Raw genomic sequence first — 22,730 nt, 5'->3', positions numbered from 1 at the left:
TCCTCCTCTTCCTCCTTCCTCCCCTCATACGTGGAGGTGGTGTTACTCCATCCTGGGACCAGAGTTCTCTCTCTCCGTCAGGCTGCGTTGGGCACGCTCAGATCTTGATGTCCTGCGATTCGACCATCTTGGCGAGGGTCTTCTTGACTCGTAAGACGGTGAGGCGCGACGCGGGGTTGTGGGCCCAGCACTCCGACATCAGCTTCAGCATGGCCCTTAGGCACTGAGGGAGAGACAACGCCACGTTAGATACCGTTTCACCAGAGAGACGCCACGTTAGATACCGTCTCACCAGAGGAGAGACGCCACGTTAGATACCGTCTCACCAGAGGAGAGACGCCGCGTTAGATACCGTCTCACCAGAGGAGAGACGCCACGTTAGATACCGTTTCACCAGAGAGACGCCACGTTAGATACCGTTTCACCAGAGGAGAGGCGCCGCGTTAGATACCGTTTCACCAGAGGAGAGACGCCACGTTAGATACCGTTTCACCAGAGGAGAGACGCCACGTTAGATACCGTTTCATCAGAGGAGAGACAACGCGTTAGATACCGTCTCACCAGAGGAGAGACGCCGCGTTAGATACCGTTTCACCAGAGGAGAGACGCCACGTTAGATACCGTTTCACCAGAGGAGACGCCACGTTAGATACCGTTTCACCAGAGAGACGCCGCGTTAGATACCGTTTCACCAGAGGAGAGACGCCACGTTAGATACCGTTTCACCAGAGGAGAGACGCCACGTTAGATACCGTTTCACCAGAGGAGAGACCGCGTTAGATACTGTTTCACCAGAGGAGAGACGCCACGTTAGATACCGTTTCACCAGAGGAGACGCCACGTTAGATACCGTTTCACCAGAGAGACACCACGTTAGATACAGTTTCACCAGAGGAGACGCCGCGTTAGATACCGTTTCACCAGAGAAGAGACCGCGTTAGATACCGTTTCACCAGAGGAGAGACGCCACGTTAGATACCGTTTCACCAGAGGAGAGACGCCACGTTAGATACCGTTTCACCAGAGGAGAGACAACGCCGCGTTAGATACAGTTTCACCAGAGGAGACGCCGCGTTAGATACCGTTTCACCAGAGAAGAGACCGCGTTAGATACCGTTTCACCAGAGGAGAGACGCCACGTTAGATACCGTTTCACCAGAGGAGAGACGCCACGTTAGATACCGTTTCACCAGAGGAGAGACGCCACGTTAGATACCGTTTCACCAGAGGAGAGACAACGCCACGTTAGATACCGTTTACCCAGAGAGACGCCACGTTAGATACCGTTTCACCAGAGGAGAGACAACGCCACGTTAGATACCGTTTACCCAGAGAGACGCCACGTTAGATACCGTTTCACCAGAGGAGACGCCACGTTAGATACCGTCTCACCAGAGGAGAGACGCCACGTTAGATACCGTTTCACCAGAGGAGAGACGCCGCGTTAGATACCGTTTCACCAGAGCGACGCAACGTTAGATACCGTTTCACCAGAGGAGAGAGGCCACGTTAGATACCGTTTCACCAGAGAGACGCAACGTTAGATACCGTTTCATCAGAGGAGAGACGCCACGTTAGATACCGTTTCACCAGAGGAGAGACGCCACGTTAGATACCGTTTCACCAGAAGAGACGCCACGTTAGATACCGTTTCACCAGAGGAGACGCCACGTTAGATACCGTTTCACCAGAGGAGAGACGCCGCGTTAGATAACGTTTCACCAGAGAGACGCCACGTTAGATACCGTTTCACCAGAGGAGAGAGACGCCACGTTAGATACCGTTTCACCAGAGGAGAGACGCCGCATTAGATACCGTTTCACCAGAGGAGAGACGCCACGTTAGATACCGTTTCACCAGAAGAGACGCCACGTTAGATACCGTTTCACCAGAGGAGAGACGCCACGTTAGATACCGTTTCACCAGAGGAGAGACACCACGTTAGATATCGTTTCACCAGAGGAGAGACGCCGCGTTAGATACCGTCTCACCAGAGGAGAGACGCCGCGTTAGATACCGTTTCACCAGAGGAGAGACGCCACGTTAGATACCGTTTCACCAGAGGAGAGACACCACGTTAGATACCGTTTCACCAGAGGAGAGACGCCGCGTTAGATACCGTCTCACCAGAGGAGAGACGCCGCGTTAGATACCGTTTCACCAGAGAGACGCCACGTTAGATACCGTTTCACCAGAGGAGAGACACCACGTTAGATATCGTTTCCCCAGAGGAGAGACACCACGTTAGATACCGTTTCACCAGAGGAGAGACGCCGCGTTAGATACCGTTTCACCAGAGGAGAGACGCCACGTTAGATAACGTTTCACCAGAGGAGAGACAACGCGTTAGATACAGATACTGTAACGCAGGAATGTAAATGTTTTGGAGATGCTATGTTTTACTCCAGACCGAACAGCTGTCTGTGTAGAATTGTTTTATGTATTGTGGACTGTTGTATTATCTGTAACTACTGTATACTGCTGCTACAGCTGTCTCTTTCAAAAGAGATTTTAACCTCAATGAGTACTTCCTGGATCAATAAAGTTTGAACAAACAAAAAGTTTCCCCGGAGGAGAGACAACACCACTAGTAGATACCGTTTCGTCAGCTGGAAGACATGAACATTTTTCTTATCGAGCCTCAATCATATCCTATAAATATGTTTGAGCTTATGACCTCTCATCAATGTCCCCGGACGTCCCCCCGGGCGTCCACTCACCTCGTCGCTGTTCCACCTGTTGGACACGGTGGGCCTGAGTCCTTTGACGCACACCACCTCCAGCATGTCCTCGTAGGACGGGTCGGACGGGACCATCTCGTAGTAGGGCAGCTGGTAGTCCTCCACAATACCTGGGGCACAGTCAGCAGCCGCTCAGAACCACCTCAAACCGGGTGTGTGTGTGTGTGTGTGTGTATGTGTGTGTGTGTGTGTGTGTGTGTATGTGTGTGTGTGTGTGTGTGTGGGTTAGGTTTAGGGGGCCCCACAAGGATATAAATGCAAAATTGTGTGTGTGTGTATGTGTGTGCATCTACGTGTGTGTATGTACATGCATGCATGGATGCGTGTATGACGCGCGTGAGTGAGTGTGTGTGTGCGTATGTGAGCTCGCATGCGTGCGTATGTGTGTGCGTGTGAGCTTGTGTGTGTGTGTGCATCTACGTGTGTGTATGTACATGCATGCATAGATGCGTGTATGACGCGCGTGAGTGAGTGAGTGTGTGTGTGTGTGTGTGTGTGTGTACCTCCTGTGACGCAGCGCCGGGTCATCTCCCAGATCAGCAGGCCGTAGCTGTAGATGTCGGCCATGATGAAGGCCTGGAAGTGGTTCTTGTTGAGGCTCTCGTCCAGCACCTCCGGCGCCATGTACCGACGCGTCCCCACCCGGCTGCTCAGGGGGACGTCCACCTCGTTGGTGTCACTGACCGAGGAGAACAGAATACAACGTTTATTCATCATTTACACCGTGGCCTGGGTTTATACTCTCTTCTGATTGGCCAGCAGACGTGCGTTAAAACCGCGTATACACGCACATACGTAGTTCGGCTGAAGTTTTGTCCCGTCTAGTCCCGTCTAGTCCCCTCTAGTCCCCTCTAGTCCCGTCTAGTCCCGTCTAGTCCCCTCTAGTCCCCTCTAGTCCCGTCTAGTCCCGTCTAGTCCCCTCTAGTCCCGTCTAGTCCCCTCTAGTCCCCTCTAGTCCCCTCTAGTCCCGTCTAGTCCCCTCTAGTCCCGTCTAGTCCCGTCTAGTTCCCTCTAGTCCCCTCTAGTCCCGTCCAGTCCCGTCCAGTCCCCTCTAGTCCTGTCCAGTCCGGTCTAGTTCCCTCTAGTCCCGTCTAGTCCCGTCTAGTTCCCTCTAGTCCCGTCTAGTCCCCTCTAGTCCCGTCTAGTCCCCTCTAGTCCCCTCTAGTCCCGTCTAGTCCCCTCTAGTCCCCTCTAGTCCCGTCTAGTCCCCTCTAGCCCCCTCTAGTCCCCTCTAGCCCCGTCTAGTCCCCTCTAGTCCCCTCTAGCCCCGTCTAGTCCCCTCTAGTCCCGTCTAGTCCCGTCTAGTCCCCTCTAGTCCCCTCTAGCCCCGTCTAGTCCCCTCTAGTCCCCTCTAGTCCCCTCTAGTCCCGTCTAGTCCCCTCTAGTCCCGTCTAGTCCCGTCTAGTCCCCTCTAGTCCCGTCTAGTCCGGTCTAGTCCCGTCTAGTCCCGTCTAGTCCCGTCTAGTCCCCTCTAGTCCCGTCTAGTCCCGTCTAGTCCCGTCTAGTCCCATCTAGAGTCGTCTAGTCCCGTCTAGTCCCATCTAGTCCCATCTAGTCCCATCTAGTCGTCTAGTCCCCTCTAGTCCCGTCTAGTCCCCTCTAGTCCCGTCTAGTCCCATCTAGAGTCGTCTAGTCCCGTCTAGTCCCCTCTAGTCCCCTCTAGTCCCGTCTAGTCCCCTCTAGTTCCGTCTAGAGTCGTCTAGTCCCCTCTAGTCCCCTCTAGTCCCCTCTAGTCCCGTCTAGTCCCTTCTAGTCCCGTCTAGTCCCATCTAGTCCCATCTAGTCCGTCTAGTCCCGTCTAGTCCCGTCTAGTCCTGTCTAGTCCTCTCTAGTCCTCTAGTCCCATCTAGTCCCCTCTAGTCCCGTCTAGTCCTGTCTAGTCCCATCTAGTCCCATCTAGTCCCGTCTAGTCCCCTCTAGTCCCATCTAGTCCCGTCTAGTCCCTCTAGTCCCATCTAGTCCCATCTAGTCCGGTCTAGTCCCGCCTAGTCCCCTCTAGTCCCGTCTAGCCCCGTCTAGGTCCTACCTGTTGTATTTGACGGCCAGGCCCAGGTCGGCGATGCAGCACGCCCCGTTCTTCTTCATGAGGATGTTCTTGCTCTTCAGGTCCCGGTGGGCGATGGCCGGCTTGCCCTGCGTGCCGTAGATCTCCGTGTGGAGGTGGCAGAGGCCGCACGCCGCCGAGTACGCCAGGCGCAGCAGGCCCGCCGCGTCCAGCGTCGTGAACTTCAGGTAGTCGTACAGCGAGCCGTTCTCGTGGTAGTCCGTGATGAGGAACAGCTGCGTGAAGGCGCCCGTGCCTTTGATGTCCGCCGCTATGAATCCTGGGAGGAGAGAGGGGGGGACGCGGGGGGGTTTATAGTCATGTTGAGGTTTTAGGCTGAGAGCCACAGTCTATCAAACGTCTCCATGTTCAATTCTCATGTTCATAAAGTCATCAACTTTCTTAGTCCTTTTTGCCTCCGCATCATCAACTTTAAAGTCGCACTGAAATGAAAAAAGCATTCTGTCCCATTTTGGTTCACATAATTGGTCATAGTGTTCACCTATTCAACGATGTATGCCAAAAAAATTACAATACTCTACTTTTGTTGTAATCTTATATCAAAGTATATAATTTCTTACTTCCTGGAAAACGGTAGGTCACGTGGAATGACGACAACAGGTACCTTAGATTTAAGGCCAATAATCTCACGACATCCACCCGTCAATCAACGCTATCCTTCTATCGAATCTGTCTAAAGTTCTTAAATCCCGTCCACTTGCCAATGTTCCAATCAAATTCCTCTAAACGCATGTCCCGCCCTCATAGCTTGTTTGCGTCGGAAATACGTCAAACTACGGAAGTTAGATGATCTCAAACGTCCGTTTCAGTGCGACTTTAAGACAATAGGCAGTCTAGTCTAGATGACAATACATAATAGTAACCAGCCGATCAGCCACCCAGCTCAGTGTGAATCTGCTGAGGTGGCGAATCGGACCGATCGGGCGCAGAGCCGAGGGGGGGAGCGCCGTACCCAGGATGTTCTCGTGTCTCATGAGCACGGTCTGGTAGATCTCCGTCTCTCGGAACCAGCTGGCCTCCTCCCGGGTGAAGAACACCTTGACCGCCACCTTCTCGCCTCGCCAGCGGCCGAGCCACACCTCGCCGTAGCGGCCCTTGCCGATCTGACGGACCATCTGGATCTGCTTGGCGATGGTCCGCTGGACCTGAGAGAGAGTTAAACAGCGCTCACACATCACAGGTGACAGTACCGACCTCAGAGACGGTTAAACAGGTGACACATCACAGGTGACAGCATGGTGAAGTGTTATTGTAGATATTTTCTGTCCTCGCCCCACAGTGGTGAATGAACTGCCCACTGATGTCACGCCATCTTTTACAGCAGGCTCAAAACTCACCTCTTCAAGAAGCCCTTCCACGATCCTTTCTCTTAAGCACCTATTGTATTTATATTTCGCTACTCTTGCACTTTGGTTTTAGCACTAGATGATGCTCTTAGTCACTTGTTTAGAGGGGAGATACACTTGTGAGTTCAGATGAGTAGATGTACACCGACTTCCTACGTTAAATGCAACTACCGTCTCTTTGGATAAAAGCATCTGCTAAATGACTTTAATGTAATGTTGGTGGATCCAGTAGGAAACACATTGACATGTATTTCTACTTCAACCACTGTTACTGAATGTACAAGCATGTAAGTCCCTTTCTACACGCAGTAAAAATAGATATTTATCATTATGAAATAACACAGACCCACACAAAGGGTCCACCTCCACCATTATCTACCCGGTGTCTGGTAACGGTTAGCGCAGATACAAGATAACACACAGTCCGTTTGTTTTCTCCCAGAGTCACATGCAGAAGAGGCCCCTCCCAGCGCAGCGACGGTTTCCTACCAGCAGGGGGAGCCCGGAGCCGCTGCCGGAGCTCTGGGACTGGTTGATGAGGTCCTTGAGGGACTCTCCCACCGGGATGAAGGCCTCGTCCTGCTCCAGGTCCCGCTGGTAACGCTGGCGCTCCGTCTGCCACTTGTACCTGGACACATGAGACATGAGGGACCAGTCAGAAGACATGAGGGACCAGTTAGAAGACATGAGACCAGTCAGAAGACATGAGGGACCAGTTAGAAGACATGAGGGACCAGCCAGAAGACATGAGGGACCAGCCAGAAGACATGAGGGACCAGTCAGAAGACATGAGAGACCAGTCAGAAGACATGAAAGACCAGTCAGAAGACATGAGACCAGTCAGAAGACATGAGGGACCAGTGAGAAGACATGAGAGACCAGTTAGAAGACATGAGACCAGTCAGAAGACATGAGAGACCAGCCAGAAGACATGAGGGACCAGTCAGAAGAGATGAGAGACCAGTTAGAAGACATGAGAGACCAGTCAGAAGACATGAGGGACCAGTCAGAAGACATGAGGGACCAGTCAGAAGACATGAGACCAGTTAGAAGACATGAGAGACCAGTCAGAAGAGATGAGAGACCAGTTAGAAGACATGAGGGACCAGTCAGAAGAGATGAGGGACCAGTTAGAAGACATGAGAGACCAGCCAGAAGACATGAGACCAGTCAGAAGACATGAGAGACCAGTCAGAAGACATGAAAGACCAGTCAGAAGACATGAGGGACCAGTTAGAAGACATGAGACCAGTCAGAAGACATGAGAGACCAGCCAGAAGACATGAGACCAGTCAGAAGACATGAGAGACCAGTCAGAAGACATGAAAGACCAGTTAGAAGAGATGAGACCAGTCAGAAGACATGAGAGACCAGTCAGAAGACATGAGAGACCAGCCAGAAGACATGAGACCAGTTAGAAGACATGAGAGACCAGTCAGAAGACATGAGGGACCAGTTAGAAGACATGAGAGACCAGCCAGAAGACATGAGGGACCAGTTAGAAGACATGAGGGACCAGTTAGAAGACATGAGGGACCAGTTAGAAGAGATGAGACCAGCCAGAAGACATGAGGGACCAGTTAGAAGACATGAGAGACCAGTCAGAAGACATGAGGGACCAGCCAGAAGACATGAGACCAGTCAGAAGACATGAGACCAGTCAGAAGACATGAGGGACCAGTCAGAAGACATGAAACCAGTCAGAAGACATGAGAGACCAGTTAGAAGACATGAGACCAGTCAGAAGACATGAGACCAGTCAGAAGACATGAGAGACCAGTCAGAAGAGATGAGACCAGTCAGAAGACATGAGGGACCAGTCAGAAGACATGAGACCAGTCAGAAGACATGAGGGACCAGTTAGAAGATATGAGGGACCAGTTAGAAGACATGAGACCAGTCAGAAGACATGAGGGACCAGTTAGAAGACATGAGAGACCAGTCAGAAGACATGAGGGACCAGTCAGAAGACATGAGACCAGTCAGAAGACACGAAAGACCAGTCAGAAGACATGAGGGACCAGTTAGAAGACATGAGACCAGTCAGAAGACATGAAGGACCAGTCAGAAGACATGAGAGACCAGTTAGAAGACATGAGAGACCAGCCAGAAGACATGAGAGACCAGTTAGAAGACATGAGACCAATCAGAAGACATGAGACCAGTTACAGGTAGTTACAACACATATGGACAGAGTGAATCTTGAATCAGAGTCTCCCATCACTAGAAATCATTGTATTATAACATGAATGAACAGTGTCTCATAACTGTAGTAACAGACAGTTTATTATAACAGTGTCTATCTGTAGTAACAGAGTTATAACATGAGAGAAGTGTCTCTACCTGTAGTAACAGACACTTATAACAGACAGTTAGAACATGAGAGAAGTGTCTCTACCTGTAGTAACAGACAGTATATTATAACGGTGTCTCTACCTGTAGTAACAGATGACAGTGATGCAGATGAGCGTGCAGCAGCAGACGGTCATAGAGATGAAGAACGCCAGCCAGTGGGCACTGCCGAAGTAGGACCCTGAAACAAACAACAACAACATCATCATCAATACCCCCCAAAAAACAACAGCAATACCCCCAAACAAAAACACATCATCAATAACCCCAAGTTATATAAATAACCCAAGTCTAAAAATACCCACGGCTTTTATGAGGGCTTGGTGATTGGCCAGGGACTTTACCTTTCTCTCTCTCTGGACCTTTGTTCCCATGAACACCTCTGTTTTGGTATCATTGAACTGCCAGAGGTTCTGTGACATCCACAATTTAATATCCTCGATATTATTGCGTCGATACTTATGGTGTTGCTGCTGGGTAATGAATGACTGGTCTGCAGACGTGACGAGAGCAGCGGACTAGACTAGCAACGGCGTAGTGGAGCAGCGGACTAGACTAGCAACGGCGTAGTGTAGCCGGCGTGGAGTCTCACCGTTGTCCATAGGGGGAGGCAGGGTGGGCTGCAGGTCCCGGTTACAGAAGTCTGACTGGCAGCACTCGATCGTCCTCCGGGTCTGGGCATGAGGCGAATCCTGCAGAGTCACAGTCAACAGCACCATGAGTCAGCACAATACAATGGCTATTGTTTCCCGAAATGGGACAAGGGGTTGAACTTCTAAACCCCGATACTATGATCGAAATGTGTAGGACGTGCAGATACATAATGATGCTACATCATGTAACATAACTGAGATGTCTTTCTTCTGTTAAATGGTAAATGGACTGCACTTATATAGCGCTTTTCCACCTTAGCGGCACTCAAAGCGCTTTACAACGGCCTCTCATTCATCCATTCACACACACATTCACACACCAATGGCGGTAGCTGCCATGCAAGGTGCTAACCTGCTCATTGGGAGCAATTTGGGGTTAGGCGTCTTGCTCAAGGACACTTCGACATGTGGACAGTCAGCTGGGATTCGAACCGCTGACCCTTCGATCACCGAACGACCCGCTCTACCAACTGAGCTACGGCCGCCCTCGGCTCAGTGCGTGCGAGCGGCGGGCGGCTCACCTTGCACTGGAAGTGGGAGCCCTCGTACTTCATGCAGCCCGACGTCAAGACGGTCTCTCCGTACTCGTCCTCCTCGATGATGGCGAAACACTGTCCGTTCGTCCTGAAAACACACACACACACACACACACACACACACACACACACACACACACAGACACACACACAGTCAACGCTCTGGCTCGCCTCACACAGACACCCAACCCCGACGCAGGAAGCTAACATCTCGACACAGTAGCCGTCCTCAACGGGCAGGACGTCCTGTGGAGGACAGCGGGGGGGGGGGGACGGGTGTCTAGGTGAGGTGGGGGGGGCGGCCGCTCACTCGCAGGTGTTGTTCTTGGCGTCCTCGGGGCAGTGTCCGGAGCAGTAGCAGCTGAGGAAGCGCGCGGCGTCCTCCGGCGCCACCGTCGAGTCGTCCCCGGGGCGCTTGGCCTGGTGTTTGGCGCCCGTGCCGTGGAGCATGTGGTCCGGGTTCTGGCCCGCTGGGGCGGAGGAGAAGAGGAGGAGGAGGAGAGGAGGAGGAGAAGGAGGGTTATTGAGAGAGAATCGGGTGAGTTACAGAGGGAGGTGGACAGAGACGCCGAGGGGACGAATGGCTGTTTTATAACGACGGTAAAAATGTCAGCATGCGCAACCTCATCCCTCCATTAGAGTTGCTGTTTGCCCGAGGGAAAACAAATCATTTATGTCTGTTCTCCACCAACACAACATCCTCTGACTACCAACCAGATATCGCCCCAACGTCAACTCCCTAACCCCCCCCCCCAACTCCCTAACCCTCTCAACTTCCTAACCCCTCCCCCCCCCCCCCCCCCAACTCCCTAACCCTAACCCCCTAACCCTCTCATCATCTGAGATGGTGATTCCTGGGTTGAGTACTATGAAAGCTATTGTATAAGGCTGAGAACATACTCAGTTGGCCTGTACTGAACACGTCACACACAGAACTGCTCCATCTCTGTACTAGTGTCCTTCTGGTTCGCTCATAGGCAAGCAGGAGCAGCAGCAGCCTAGTACACTACAGCAAAGCACTGTTCAGCCTAGTACACTACAGCAAAGCACTGTTCAGCCTAGTACACTACAGCAAAGCACTGTTCAGCCTAGTACACTACAGCAAAGCACTGTTCAGCCTAGTACACTACAGCAAAGCACTGTTCAGCCTAGTACACTACAGCAAAGCACTGTTCAGCCTAGTACACTACAGCAAAGCACTGTTCAGCCTAGTACACTACAGCAAAGCACTGTTCAGCCTAGTACACTACAGCAAAGCACTGTTCAGCCTAGTACACTACAGCAAAGCACTGTTCAGCCTAGTACACTACAGCAAGAACTCATCACTCCACAATCCTCCAAGTGTTTCATGGACAGGAGGAGTTAGCCTAGCTAGCGATAGTTAGCCTAGCTAGCGTTAGCCAGAGTTAGCCTAGCTAGCGTTAGCCAGAGTTAGCCTAGCTAGCGTTAGCCAGAGTTAGCTTAGTGTTCATCTGTTACATCTGGCCAGATATTTAAAAGGCAGCCTAATTCTTTTTTATTTATAAAATTGAGTGCCATTACAGTAGCTGATAGTTAAGACTACTTTACATGGGCATTGTAAACCCCCCTCTCCTCCTGTCCATACCTCTGTCCCTCCTCCTCCTCTCCATATCTGTCCCTCCTCCTCCTCCTCTCCATATCCGTCTCTCCTCCTCCTCTCCATATCTGTCCCTCCTCCTGCTCCTCTCCATATCTGTCCCTCCTCCTCCTCTCCTCCTGTCCATACCTCGGTCCCTCCTCCTCCTCTCCATATCCGTCTCTCCTCCTCCTCTCCATATCTGTCCCTCCTCCTCCTCCTCTCCATATCCGTCTCTCCTCCTCTCCATATCTGTCCCTCCTCCTCCTCCTCTCCATATCCGTCTCTCCTCCTCCTCTCCATATCTGTCCCTCCTCCTGCTCCTCTCCATATCTGTCCCTCCTCCTCCTCTCCTCCTGTCCATACCTCTGTCCCTCCTCCTCCTCTCCATATCTGTCCCTCCTCCTGCTCTCCTCCTGTCCATACCTCGGTCCCTCCTCCTCGTCTCCTCCCTAGTTCCAGCAACCCCCTCCCCCTCCCCCGAGGAGAGAACTCGGCCCCTCAGACAGGCTGCTCCTCCTCCCGTACCCTCAGACCCTCAGGCTGCTGGGCTACTGACTAGCACAAAGTGAGATCTGTGTGTGTGTGTGTGTGTGTGTGTGTGTGCGTGCGTGCGTGAGGTCTGTGTGTGTGTATCTGTGTGACGTCTATGTATGTGTGTGGTCGTCTGTGTGTGTGAGGTCTATGTGTGTGTGTCTGTCTGTGTGTGTGAGGTCTATGTGTGTGTGTCTGTCTGTGTGTGTGAGGTCTGTGTGTGTGTGTGTGTGTGTGTGTCTGTGTGTGTGTGTGTGTGTCTGTGTGTGTGTGTGCGCTGCGGGGCACTTCCTCTGTAGCAGGCGTAACTGGCAGGCCGCTCCGGTTCAGACACGTCTGAGGCGGCGTCTCACCTGCCAAACAAACGCCCCTCTGAGGGAGCGCCCTGGCAGCGCAGACACCTCCGGCTCCACCCCTCTCCCCCGCTGGTCTCTCCACCTCCGGCTCCACCCCTCCCCCCCGCTGGTCTCTACCTCCGCATTCCTGTCCTGGAGGAGCCGTCCCACTGGTTGGTTTTTCTTTCTGGTCTCCCTGCTCTTGTGTGTAGGCCGGACTCTATCGGTAACCCGACACTCGACGAGGAAGAGAGATAAAAATAACCCCTCTGTCGGGCCGGGAGTTCACTTCTACGCTGCGTTCGTACTCGGGAGGGCGTACGTGTCGACTCCCCCTGCGCGCTAACGTCGCCTAGACAAACGCAGAAACACCAGGAAATGTTCATTTTCATACTAGTCTATTCTATTCTCCTATTAGTCTGTGTCTGAGTGTGACATCACAAGGGAATTAGTCACGGCGGACAAAAGGGCGACTCTGAAAATCTTGTTTTCGGGCGCTTGTGAAACCACAAGGTATACTGAAATAACAGCTGCTCGACACGTGGAAAACGGGCACCAGAGATATCCAGGGTTCGACCAGCTTCAAAGACCCTAGACATCCGTCCGGCTCCCGCGTGTACGTCAACAACACGACACGGTGATCACGGCGGCGTCTTGGCGGCGTGGGAGGAGGAATCGCTGCGTTCTCCCCCAGACGGAGCTGCTGGCGGCGTAGAACAAACATTCATTTGTTGTACAAACAAGGGTGCCAGGGTTATCGCTATCGCTGCCGTGACCGGCGGCAACACCCTGGAGAAATAAAGCGCTAATGGAGGCACGCCGGTTCTGTGGGAGAGATAGCAGCTCTGATGTGGGCCTGGTTCTGATGGGGGCCTGGTTCTGGTGTGGGCCTGGTTCTGATGTGGGCCTGGTTCTCTACCGGCGCTGGGGGAAGAACAGGGAGATACGCAGGACTGAGCCGCTACAAGCGGCCTGGGGCTCGGAACACACTCTGGGGATCTGTTTTACTCCACACACACACACACTCACTCACACACACGCACGCACGCAGACATGCAGACACACACAAAACAACACACACACGGGCAGGCACACACACAAACTATTTTCCGACTCTCTTTTCCTCCCCACCAGCGACTCGCAGCACGCCCACGGAATCCAACCGAAATAAATCTGGTGGAGGGAGGCGGATTGTCTAGACCGTCGCCATCGATATCACACACGGGACATCTGATGGAAATAATATGTGAAAGTGTTCGGCTAATAAAGAGCTCTTAAAGGGGCGCTTCACCCATTAGCATTAAGCCTCGTATAATTCCCAAATGAGCAGTATTTTACAATTAATGTGCTTTTCCTTCCCTCAGTGTTTCCTGAGGCGATTTTTTTTCACGTTCAAAAAACCACAAAACTCTACAAATGTCATAATGACACGCTTGACGTCAACTGTAGAGATTTGGTCCTTCCTGCTCAGAACTACAACTACTTCCTGCTCAGAACTACAACTACTTCCTGCTCAGAACTACAACTACTTCCTGCTCAGAACTACAACTACTTCCTTCTCAGAACTACAACTACTTCCTGCTCAGAACTACAACTACTTCCTGCTCAGAACTACAACTTCTAGTTCCGCATGGTTCTGTGCGTGTGGCGTGGCGAGGGGCCCAGCCGGGCGGGGAGACATGGAAACTACCTACACACAGCGCCCTGGAACCACATCACACAGGTCTCTCTCTCTCTCTCTCCTTCAAATGGAAACCAGCGAGCTGATGGTAGGTCTCTCTCTCTCTCTCTCTCTCTCTCCTTCAAATAGAAACCAGAGAGCTGATGGTAGATCTCTCTCTCTCTCCTTCAAATAGAAACCAGAGAGCTGATGGTAGGTATCTCTCTCTCTCTCTCTCCTTCAAATAGAAACCAGCGAGCTGATGGTAGGTCTCTCTCTCTCTCTCCTTCAAATAGAACCCAGAGAGCTGATGGTAGGTATCTCTCTCTCTCCTTCAAATAGAGACCAGAGAGCTGATGGTAGGTCTCTCCTTCTCTCTCTCTCCTTCAAATAGAACCCAGAGAGCTGATGGTAGATCTCTCTTTCTCTCTCCCTCTCCTTCAAATAGAAACCAGAGAGCTGATGGTAGGTCTCTCTCTCTCCCTCCTTCAAATAGAACCCAGAGAGCTGATGGTAGGTCTCTCTTTCTCTCTCTCCTTCAAATAGAACCCAGAGAGCTGATGGTAGGTCTCTCTCTCTCTCCTTCAAATAGAAACCAGAGAGCTGATGGTAGGTCTCTCTTTCTCTCTCTCCTTCAAATAGAACCCAGAGAGCTGATGGTAGGTCTCTCTCTCTCTCCTTCAAATAGAACCCAGAGAGCTGATGGTAGGTCTCTCTCTCTCTCCTTCAAATAGAAACCAGAGAGCTGATGGTAGGTCTCTCTCTCTCTCTCCTTCAAATGGAAACCAGAGAGCTGAGGGTAGGTCTCTCTTTCTCTCTCTCCTTCAAATAGAAACCAGAGAGCTGATGGTAGATCTCTCTCTCCTTCAAATAGAAACCAGAGAGCTGATGGTAGATCTCTCTCTCCTTCAAATAGAAACCAGAGAGCTGATGGTAGGTATCTCTCTCTCTCTCCTTCAAATAGAAACCAGCGAGCTGATGGTAGGTATCTCTCTCTCTCTCCTTAAAATATAAACCAGCGAGCTGATGGTATCTCTCTCTCTCCTTCAAATAAAACCAGCTAGCTGATGGTAGATCTCTCTCTCTCTCTCTCTCTCTCCTTCAAATAAAACCAGCAAGCTGATGGTAGATCTCTCTTTCTCTCTCTCTCTCTCTCCTTCAAATAAAACCAGCAAGCTGATGGTAGATCTCTCTTTCTCTCCCTCCTTCAAATAGAAACCAGAGAGCTGATGGTAGATCTCTCTCTCTCTCTCAAATATAACTCAGCGAGCTGATGGTAGGTCTCTCCCTCCGTCCCTCCCACTCTTCTCCCGTCTGTGCTCCTCGTCTCCCCCTCTGGGAGCGGCGCTAACGCCAGGTCTGAACGCAGTACCCGTCCAGGGAGCCGTGAGTCACGTCTGACTGATGGAGGGCAGAACCAGGAGGTCGCTCCGCTCTTTGATGAGGTGATGAAAGCCTCTTTGATAGTCCTGAGTAAGCACATAAAAACCCTGCGTGTTTTTACGGCCGATCGCTGGGGACCCGGAGGACTTGAGGGCCCGTCCCTGCAAACGGCTCCTACAGCGGAAAGACACACTGACAATAGAAGATTAAGAGTTCCCCCTTTCTATTTGGCCAGCTCTGTTAGTGAAGACGTTTAGTCCCCCTCCCCCACCTCCTCCTCCCGCCCCCCGTCCTCCAGCTAGAGCTGTGATTGGCCGGGGGCTGTGATTGATGGGGGGGTCTTGGCAGGGTCCGCCTCCACATGTGTGCTCAATTCTGCCGCCAGTCACGGCGGAGTCTGAGGTCTGGCAGAGCGGCCTGGTAATGATCCTCTCCGTCTCCAGCTAGCCACACGACGCAGCCTCTTAAAGGGCCAGCGCGCTCCTCCGCTAACGAGGCCCTGCCCCCCCCCTCCCCTCCCTCCCCGTGGAATGCTGCTCCGGCTCTTAAAGGGCCGGGAGCGCTTGTTTTCGTTCGAGGCCCGGCCCTCTGAGAAGAGAGAGGTAGACGCCGCGGTGGAGGGCGAGTCATGCACCTGAAACGCAAACACAGGAAATGAAAGTTGTGGGCTCGGGAGGGGGAGGCGGGGCAGTAGAGCCCTGGGACTACCCATGCCCCTTCTTCCCCCCTGACCTTGGGGGGGCTGAGGCCGGACCGGGGAGGGAGGGGGGGTGAGCTGTGTGAAATTACAGCCCTGCCGGCTCGGGGTGAGTCGGCGAGAAACAGAGAGGAGTATGGGACTGTTCTATATCCACGCGACGCAAGGCGCTGCTGGGAGAAGTCAGCGACACACACACACGGCGAGCTCGCCCACTCGCACGTCTACGTTTTCAGCGCCGTCATCGCTTCCTGTGGCGGAGGACGAGACGCACGCGCGCGCCATGATGACAGCAGCAGAAGCCAGACGCGCCGTTATCCAGTCACCTTGGTACGGGAGGCGTGGCGTTACCATAGTTACTGCGGCGTGTTACAACGCCGCTAAAACATCCTGTAAATGAATCGCTACCAGGTTCCTATGGAAGATGTCTTCAAAAATAAGGATGAAAGACATAAAAAGACTGAAAAAAAAACATCCATTTGCAGTTTGATTGTTCTTGGATGACTTCCTGTAGAACGTCCTGTTTTCGGCAACGCCGTCCGATGCCCCGGCAACAGCGGAGCACCTCGGAAGGTATTTAACGAGTCAAAGCCGCCTCCCGCTCGTTAAAACGTCTCCCACACGGAGAAACAACGGAGAATAACAACACTAGACCTATAAAACACGCTCTCTTTTCCTCTGGGTGAGACTGGAGGGGAATTCTAATTGGTTTGTTGACACCTTCTTAGGGAAGAGAGAAAAGATGGAAAGTGAAAGGGGGTATTCATCCGCAGGACGGCCACTCTGACCAGTCCAGCGGGGGCTTATACTGCCCCGTCACTGGTCGAGGCATGGGCTACTACTTCACTCATCAACTTGTGCTACTCGAGAAGAAAAGCAACCCAAAAAAAAACAATGACAGGAGTCGGAAAGCCGTGTTTAAAGAGCCGCTCTCTCCCGGGAATGGAATATTTCCTGGAGAACAATGCGTTTGGCTGCCCTGTAACGACGGCGCTATAGAGGAAACGCTTAATGTGCTAAACGGAACACGAACACCGGCAATCATCAGTCCAACAGCTTCCTGTAGAGGGAGGGAGGGAGGGAGGGAGGGAGGGAGGGAGAGAGGGAGGGAGGGAGGGAGGGAGGGAGGGAGGGAGGGAGGGAGGGAGAGAGAGAGGGAGAGAGGGAGGGAGAGAGGGAGGGAGAGAGGGAGGGAGAGAGGGAGGGAGGGAGGGAGGGAGAGAGGGAGGGAGGGAGGGAGGGAGGGAGGGAGAGAGAGAGGGAGGGAGGGAGGGAGGGAGGAGGGAGGGAGGGAGGGAGAGAGGGAGGGAGAGAGGGAGGGAGGGAGGGAGGGAGGGAGGGAGGGAGGGAGGGAGGGAGGGAGGGAGGAAGGGGGGCTGTCCGGCCATGACAGACTTAGAGGCAGAATGAGACAGTCTCAGAGGACAGAATGAGACAGTCTTAGAGGACAGAATGAGACAGTCTTACAGGACAGAATGAGACAGTCTTAGAGGACAGAATGAGACAGTCTTAGAGGACAGAATGAGACAGTCTCAGAGGACAGAATGAGACAGTCTTAGAGGACAGAATGAGACAGTTTTAGAGGACAGAATGAGACAGTCTCAGAGGACAGAATGAGACAGTCTCAGAGGACAGAATGAGACAGTCTTAGAGGACAGTATGAGACAGTCTTAGAGGACAGAATGAGACAGTTTTAGAGGACAGAATGAGACAGTCTTAGAGGACAGAGTGAGACAGTTTTAGAGGCAGAATGAGACAGTCTTAGAGGACAGAATGAGACAGTCTCAGAGGACAGAATGAGACAGTCTTAGAGGACAGAATGAGACAGTCTTAGAGGACAGAATGAGACAGTCTTAGAGGACAGAATGAGACAGTTTTAGAGGACAGAATGAGACAGTCTCAGAGGACAGAATGAGACAGTCTTAGAGGACAGAATGAGACAGTTTTAGAGGACAGAATGAGACAGTCTCAGAGGACAGAATGAGACAGTCTCAGAGGACAGAATGAGACAGTCTTAGAGGACAGTATGAGACAGTCTTAGAGGACAGAATGAGACAGTCTTAGAGGACAGAATGAGACAGTCTTAGAGGACAGAATGAGACAGTCTTAGAGGACAGAATGAGACAGTCTTAGAGGACAGAATGAGACAGTCTTAGAGGACAGAATGAGACAGTCTTAGAGGACAGAATGAGACAGTCTTAGAGGACAGAATGAGACAGTTTTAGAGGACAGAATGAGACAGTCTTAGAGGACAGAATGAGACAGTCTTAGAGGACAGAATGAGACAGTCTTAGAGGACAGAATGAGACAGTTTTAGAGGACAGAATGAGACAGTCTCAGAGGACAGAATGAGACAGTCTCAGAGGACAGAATGAGACAGTCTTAGAGGACAGAATGAGACAGTCTTAGAGGACAGAATGAGACAGTCTTAGAGGACAGAATGAGACAGTCTTAGAGGACAGAATGAGACAGTCTTAGAGGACAGAATGAGACAGTCTTAGAGGACAGAATGAGACAGTTTTAGAGGACAGAATGAGACAGTCTCAGAGGACAGAATGAGACAGTCTCAGAGGACAGAATGAGACAGTCTTAGAGGACAGAATGAGACAGTCTTAGAGGACAGAATGAGACAGTCTTAGAGGACAGAATGAGACAGTCTTAGAGGACAGAATGAGACAGTCTTAGAGGACAGAATGAGACAGTTTTAGAGGACAGAATGAGACAGTCTTAGAGGACATAATGAGACAGTCTTAGAGGCAGAATGAGACAGTCTTAGAGGACATAATGAGACAGTCTTAGAGGCAGAATGAGACAGTCTCACAGGACAGAATGAGACAGTCTTAGAGGACATAATGAGACAGTCTTAGAGGCAGAATGAGACAGTCTTACAGGACAGAATGAGACAGTCTTAGAGGACATAATGAGACAGTCTTAGAGGACATAATGAGACAGTCTTAGAGGACAGAATGAGACAGTCTTAGAGGCAGAATGAGACAGTCTTAGAGGACAGAATGAGACAGTCTTAGAGGACAGAATGAGACAGTCTTAGAGGACAGAATGAGACAGTCTCAGAGGACAGAATGAGACAGTCTTAGAGGACAGAATGAGACAGTCTTAGAGGACAGAATGAGACAGTCTTAGAGGACAGAATGAGACAGTCTTAGAGGACAGAATGAGACAGTTTTAGAGGACAGAATGAGACAGACTTACAGGACAGAATGAGACAGTTTTAGAGGACAGGATTTGACAGTTTTAGAGGCAGAATGAGACAGTCTTAGAGGACAGAATGAGACAGTCTTACAGGACAGAATGAGACAGTCTTACAGGACAGAATGAGACAGTCTTAGAGGACAGAATGAGACAGTCTTACAGGACAGAATGAGACAGTCTTAGAGGACAGAATGAGACAGTCTTAGAGGACAGAATGAGACAGTCTTAGAGGACAGAATGAGACAGTCTTAGAGGACAGAATGAGACAGTCTTAGAGGACAGAATGAGACAGTCTTAGAGGACAGAATGAGACAGTCTTAGAGGACAGAATGAGACAGTCTTACAGGACAGAATGAGACAGTCTTAGAGGACAGAATGAGACAGTCTCAGAGGACAGAATGAGACAGTCTTAGAGGACAGAATGAGACAGTCTTACAGGACAGAATGAGACAGTCTTAGAGGACAGAATGAGACAGTCTTAGAGGACAGAATGAGACAGTCTCAGAGGACAGAATGAGACAGTCTTAGAGGACAGAATGAGACAGTCTTAGAGGCAGAATAAGACAGTTTTAGAGGACAGAATGAGACAGTCTCAGAGGACAGAATGAGACAGTCTTACAGGACAGAATGAGACAGTCTTAGAGGACAGAATGAGACAGTCTTACAGGACAGAATGAGACAGTCTTAGAGGACAGAATGAGACGGTCTTAGAGGACAGAATGAGACAGTCTTAGAGGACAGAATGAGACAGTCTTAGAGGACAGAATGAGACAGTCTTAGAGGACAGAATGAGACAGTCTTAGAGGACAGAATGAGACAGTCTTAGAGGACAGAATGAGACAGTCTTAGAGGACAGAATGAGACAGTCTTAGAGGACAGAATGAGACAGTCTTAGAGGACAGAATGAGACAGTCTTAGAGGCAGAATGAGACAGTCTCAGAGGACAGAATGAGACAGTCTTAGAGGACAGAATGAGACAGTCTTACAGGACAGAATGAGACAGTCTTACAGGACAGAATGAGACAGTCTTAGAGGACAGAATGAGAATGGTAAATCATGGATAAAGGCTAGTTCCCATAAACGCAGAGACTAGGGTTAGGGTGAAGGTTGGGCTTAGGTATAGGGAGGGTTAGGTAAGGTTAGGGTGAAGGTTGGGCTTAGGTATAGGGAGGGTTAGGTAAGGTTAGGGTGGAGGTTAGGCTTAGGTATAGGGAGGGTTAGGTAAGGTTAGGGTGGAGGTTAGGCTTAGGTATAGGGAGGGTTAGGTAAGGTTAAGGTGAGGGTGAAGGTTAGGCTTAGGTATAGGGAGGGTTAGGTAAGGTTAAGGTTAGGGTGGAGGTTAGGCTTAGGTATAGGGAGGGTTAGGTAAGGTTAGGGTGGAGGTTAGGCTTAGGTATAGGGAGGGTTAGGTAAGGTTAGGGTGGAGGTTAGGCTTAGGTATAGGGAGGGTTAGGTAAGGTTAGGGTTAGGGTGGAGGTTAGGCTTAGGTATAGGGAGGGTTAGGTAAGGTTAGGGTTAGGGTGGAGGTTAGGTTTAGGGAGGGTTAAGGCGAGACACGGCAGGTGAAAACACCGTTTTTCATTGCCCTGGTCAAATTCGAGATTTTGTGCTATTTTGCTTCCATAACATGTCTTCTTTCAGACTAGTGGAAATAAAACATAAAAAATACGCATTTAGATGTTTATTTTACTTCATTTAGTCTGTTTGCGTCTGTAGATTCTTCCTAAATTCACCAAAAGTTAGCATTGTAACGCAGTATGTCACACCGCGATCGTTGTTTGCATCATAGCAATCCATATATTTTTGGAAAGGTCTCTTTAAGGAGCGTAAAGTTGTCACAACCAAACATGATAATGTTGTTTCTATCAGCAACCAATCGAGGACATAGAAAGGGGGATTTAATGCTAAGCGTGAAATCTCATTGGCTGGTGTTGATTTCTGAGAACGTGATTGGTTCAGATTCGTCACGTGACGTGCTGGACACTTCCTGATAGCTTTCAGCGGGACCTTTAAAAATCTCAAGATGCCGACGCCAATTAGTGTAAATCGCTCACAGAAAAGACGACAACAGTTGTCACTTGCAAGGTGTAATCAGAAAAAGGGAATGGAAGAGAAGGGAAAGCAATCGAATGAAGCAGACGGTGAAATTACTTCACAAAGTGCATCGATGCGCAAGCTGTCCGCCGGACAACAGGAGAGAGACCAACGCGCCACAGCAGTGGCTCATTCATGTCGCGCGTTTGAATGAACTGATCGCCGGGTTGATTTGTCCCAATTGTGCAGGGACAGGGCTTAAAATAAACATTGATCCACAGAATCGTGGGTTCTGTTGCAGTTTGCTTCTAGAGTGCAGTTTGCGTGAAAGAGATTGCTACCGCAAAAGTGTGTAGGCTATACATCTCCGCGCCTTGAAGACGCAACCAGGAACGATGTCGCATTTGATGTCAATGTGCGGATGGTGCTCTTAGCACACGAGTTAGGATTGGGATATGCAGCTCTCAACAAGATCACTAGTGTTGGGGATTCCCAGGCTTCATCTTAAAACCTACCAGAGGCATGACAAGAAAGTGACAGGTAGGCTATGGAAACAGGACTGAGATAGATGTCTCACTTTCTCTCTCTCTCAAGGATTTGTATAGCACATTTCATACATAGCCTACTGTAATGGCAACACAATGCACTTTATAGATAGAAGGGAAGGGGTGTGTGCATACTAATCATACCCCTAATAGGGGAAAAGTAAAAAAAGTTCTAGCTCTCTCTCTCTCGCTGTAACATTTGGCTTTCCCCGCAGTGTAGGCTATTTGTCTATATTACGGCAAGGCTCCACTGTTGCGTGTTGTAGGCTATAATGTGGATGAAGTAATGACCCACAGAATAATATAGTGAATAATATTTCATTCAGTATTTTGTGTATTGTGGTCAGTTTTACTTTATATCAATAAAACACAACCATATGAAGAGTTAGTGATACACTTCATTTTAAAATGTATGAGACAAATATGACATGACGAGAGTGACGGGTAGTCTATGGAAACAGGGTTAGATAGACCTCTCTCTGTCTGTCTGTCTGTCTCTGTGTCTCTCAAATCAAACTTGATTTATATAGCACATTTCATACATAATGTAGGCCTACATAATGGCAACACAATGCACCTTAGAGAGAGAAGGGAGAGGGTAGGCTATGTACTGTATATACTTATCCTATATCAGTATATTGTTGTCTTTTTTGAATTGCATCAATAAGGCTTGGTCAGATGAAGAGAATCACTATACATTTCATTTCAGTGGCAGAAATTGAGAGAGGGCTGGAGTCACTGCACAGAACCAGGGAGCAGGTCAGCAATAGCTGAGGCCATCACGGTCAGTGTGAAACGTAGGCGCAAGAGCATGAGCACAGCTAAGAAACTGAAAAGGCATCAGCAGGAAATGGATGAGGGGCCTACATATGGAGCAGGCATGGAAAACTAGGCTGTAGACAGGCATGGTCAACTAGGCTGTGTTATAGAGGTAGACATACAACAAACTAGGTTGGCAGTTCTACTGGTGGCAGTGTGTGTGTGTGCGCGTGTGTGTGTGTGTGAGAGAGACTGGTTCTATTCAGTTCATAAATGCTGTGTT

At 50.4% G+C, this 22,730-nt stretch overlaps 1 protein-coding gene across 1 annotated transcript in view; it reads right to left on the bottom strand.

Moving 5' to 3' along the window:
- Positions 1–46: 46 nt before the first annotated feature.
- bmpr1aa (bone morphogenetic protein receptor, type IAa) overlaps positions 47–22,730 on the bottom strand; it is a 26,290-nt gene continuing 3,606 nt past the window's right edge. The window contains exons 2-11 of the mRNA XM_084460939.1: positions 10,004–10,163; positions 9,679–9,781; positions 9,097–9,196; positions 8,589–8,685; positions 6,642–6,780; positions 5,759–5,951; positions 4,768–5,065; positions 3,245–3,420; positions 2,721–2,851; positions 47–223 (exon numbers count right to left, since the gene is read on the bottom strand). Of these exons, the coding sequence (XP_084317065.1) occupies positions 98–223; positions 2,721–2,851; positions 3,245–3,420; positions 4,768–5,065; positions 5,759–5,951; positions 6,642–6,780; positions 8,589–8,685; positions 9,097–9,196; positions 9,679–9,781; positions 10,004–10,163 (1,523 nt within the window). The 3' untranslated portion in view covers positions 47–97. The remainder of the gene's footprint in view (positions 224–2,720; positions 2,852–3,244; positions 3,421–4,767; positions 5,066–5,758; positions 5,952–6,641; positions 6,781–8,588; positions 8,686–9,096; positions 9,197–9,678; positions 9,782–10,003; positions 10,164–22,730) is intronic.

This window comes from Borostomias antarcticus (assembly GCF_949987555.1).
Source record: "Borostomias antarcticus genome assembly, chromosome: 34".
NCBI classification, from domain to species: Eukaryota; Metazoa; Chordata; class Actinopteri; order Stomiiformes; family Stomiidae; genus Borostomias; species Borostomias antarcticus.
The sequence above is the reverse complement of the archived record's forward strand: the minus strand, read 5'-3'. Positions and strand labels throughout refer to the sequence as shown.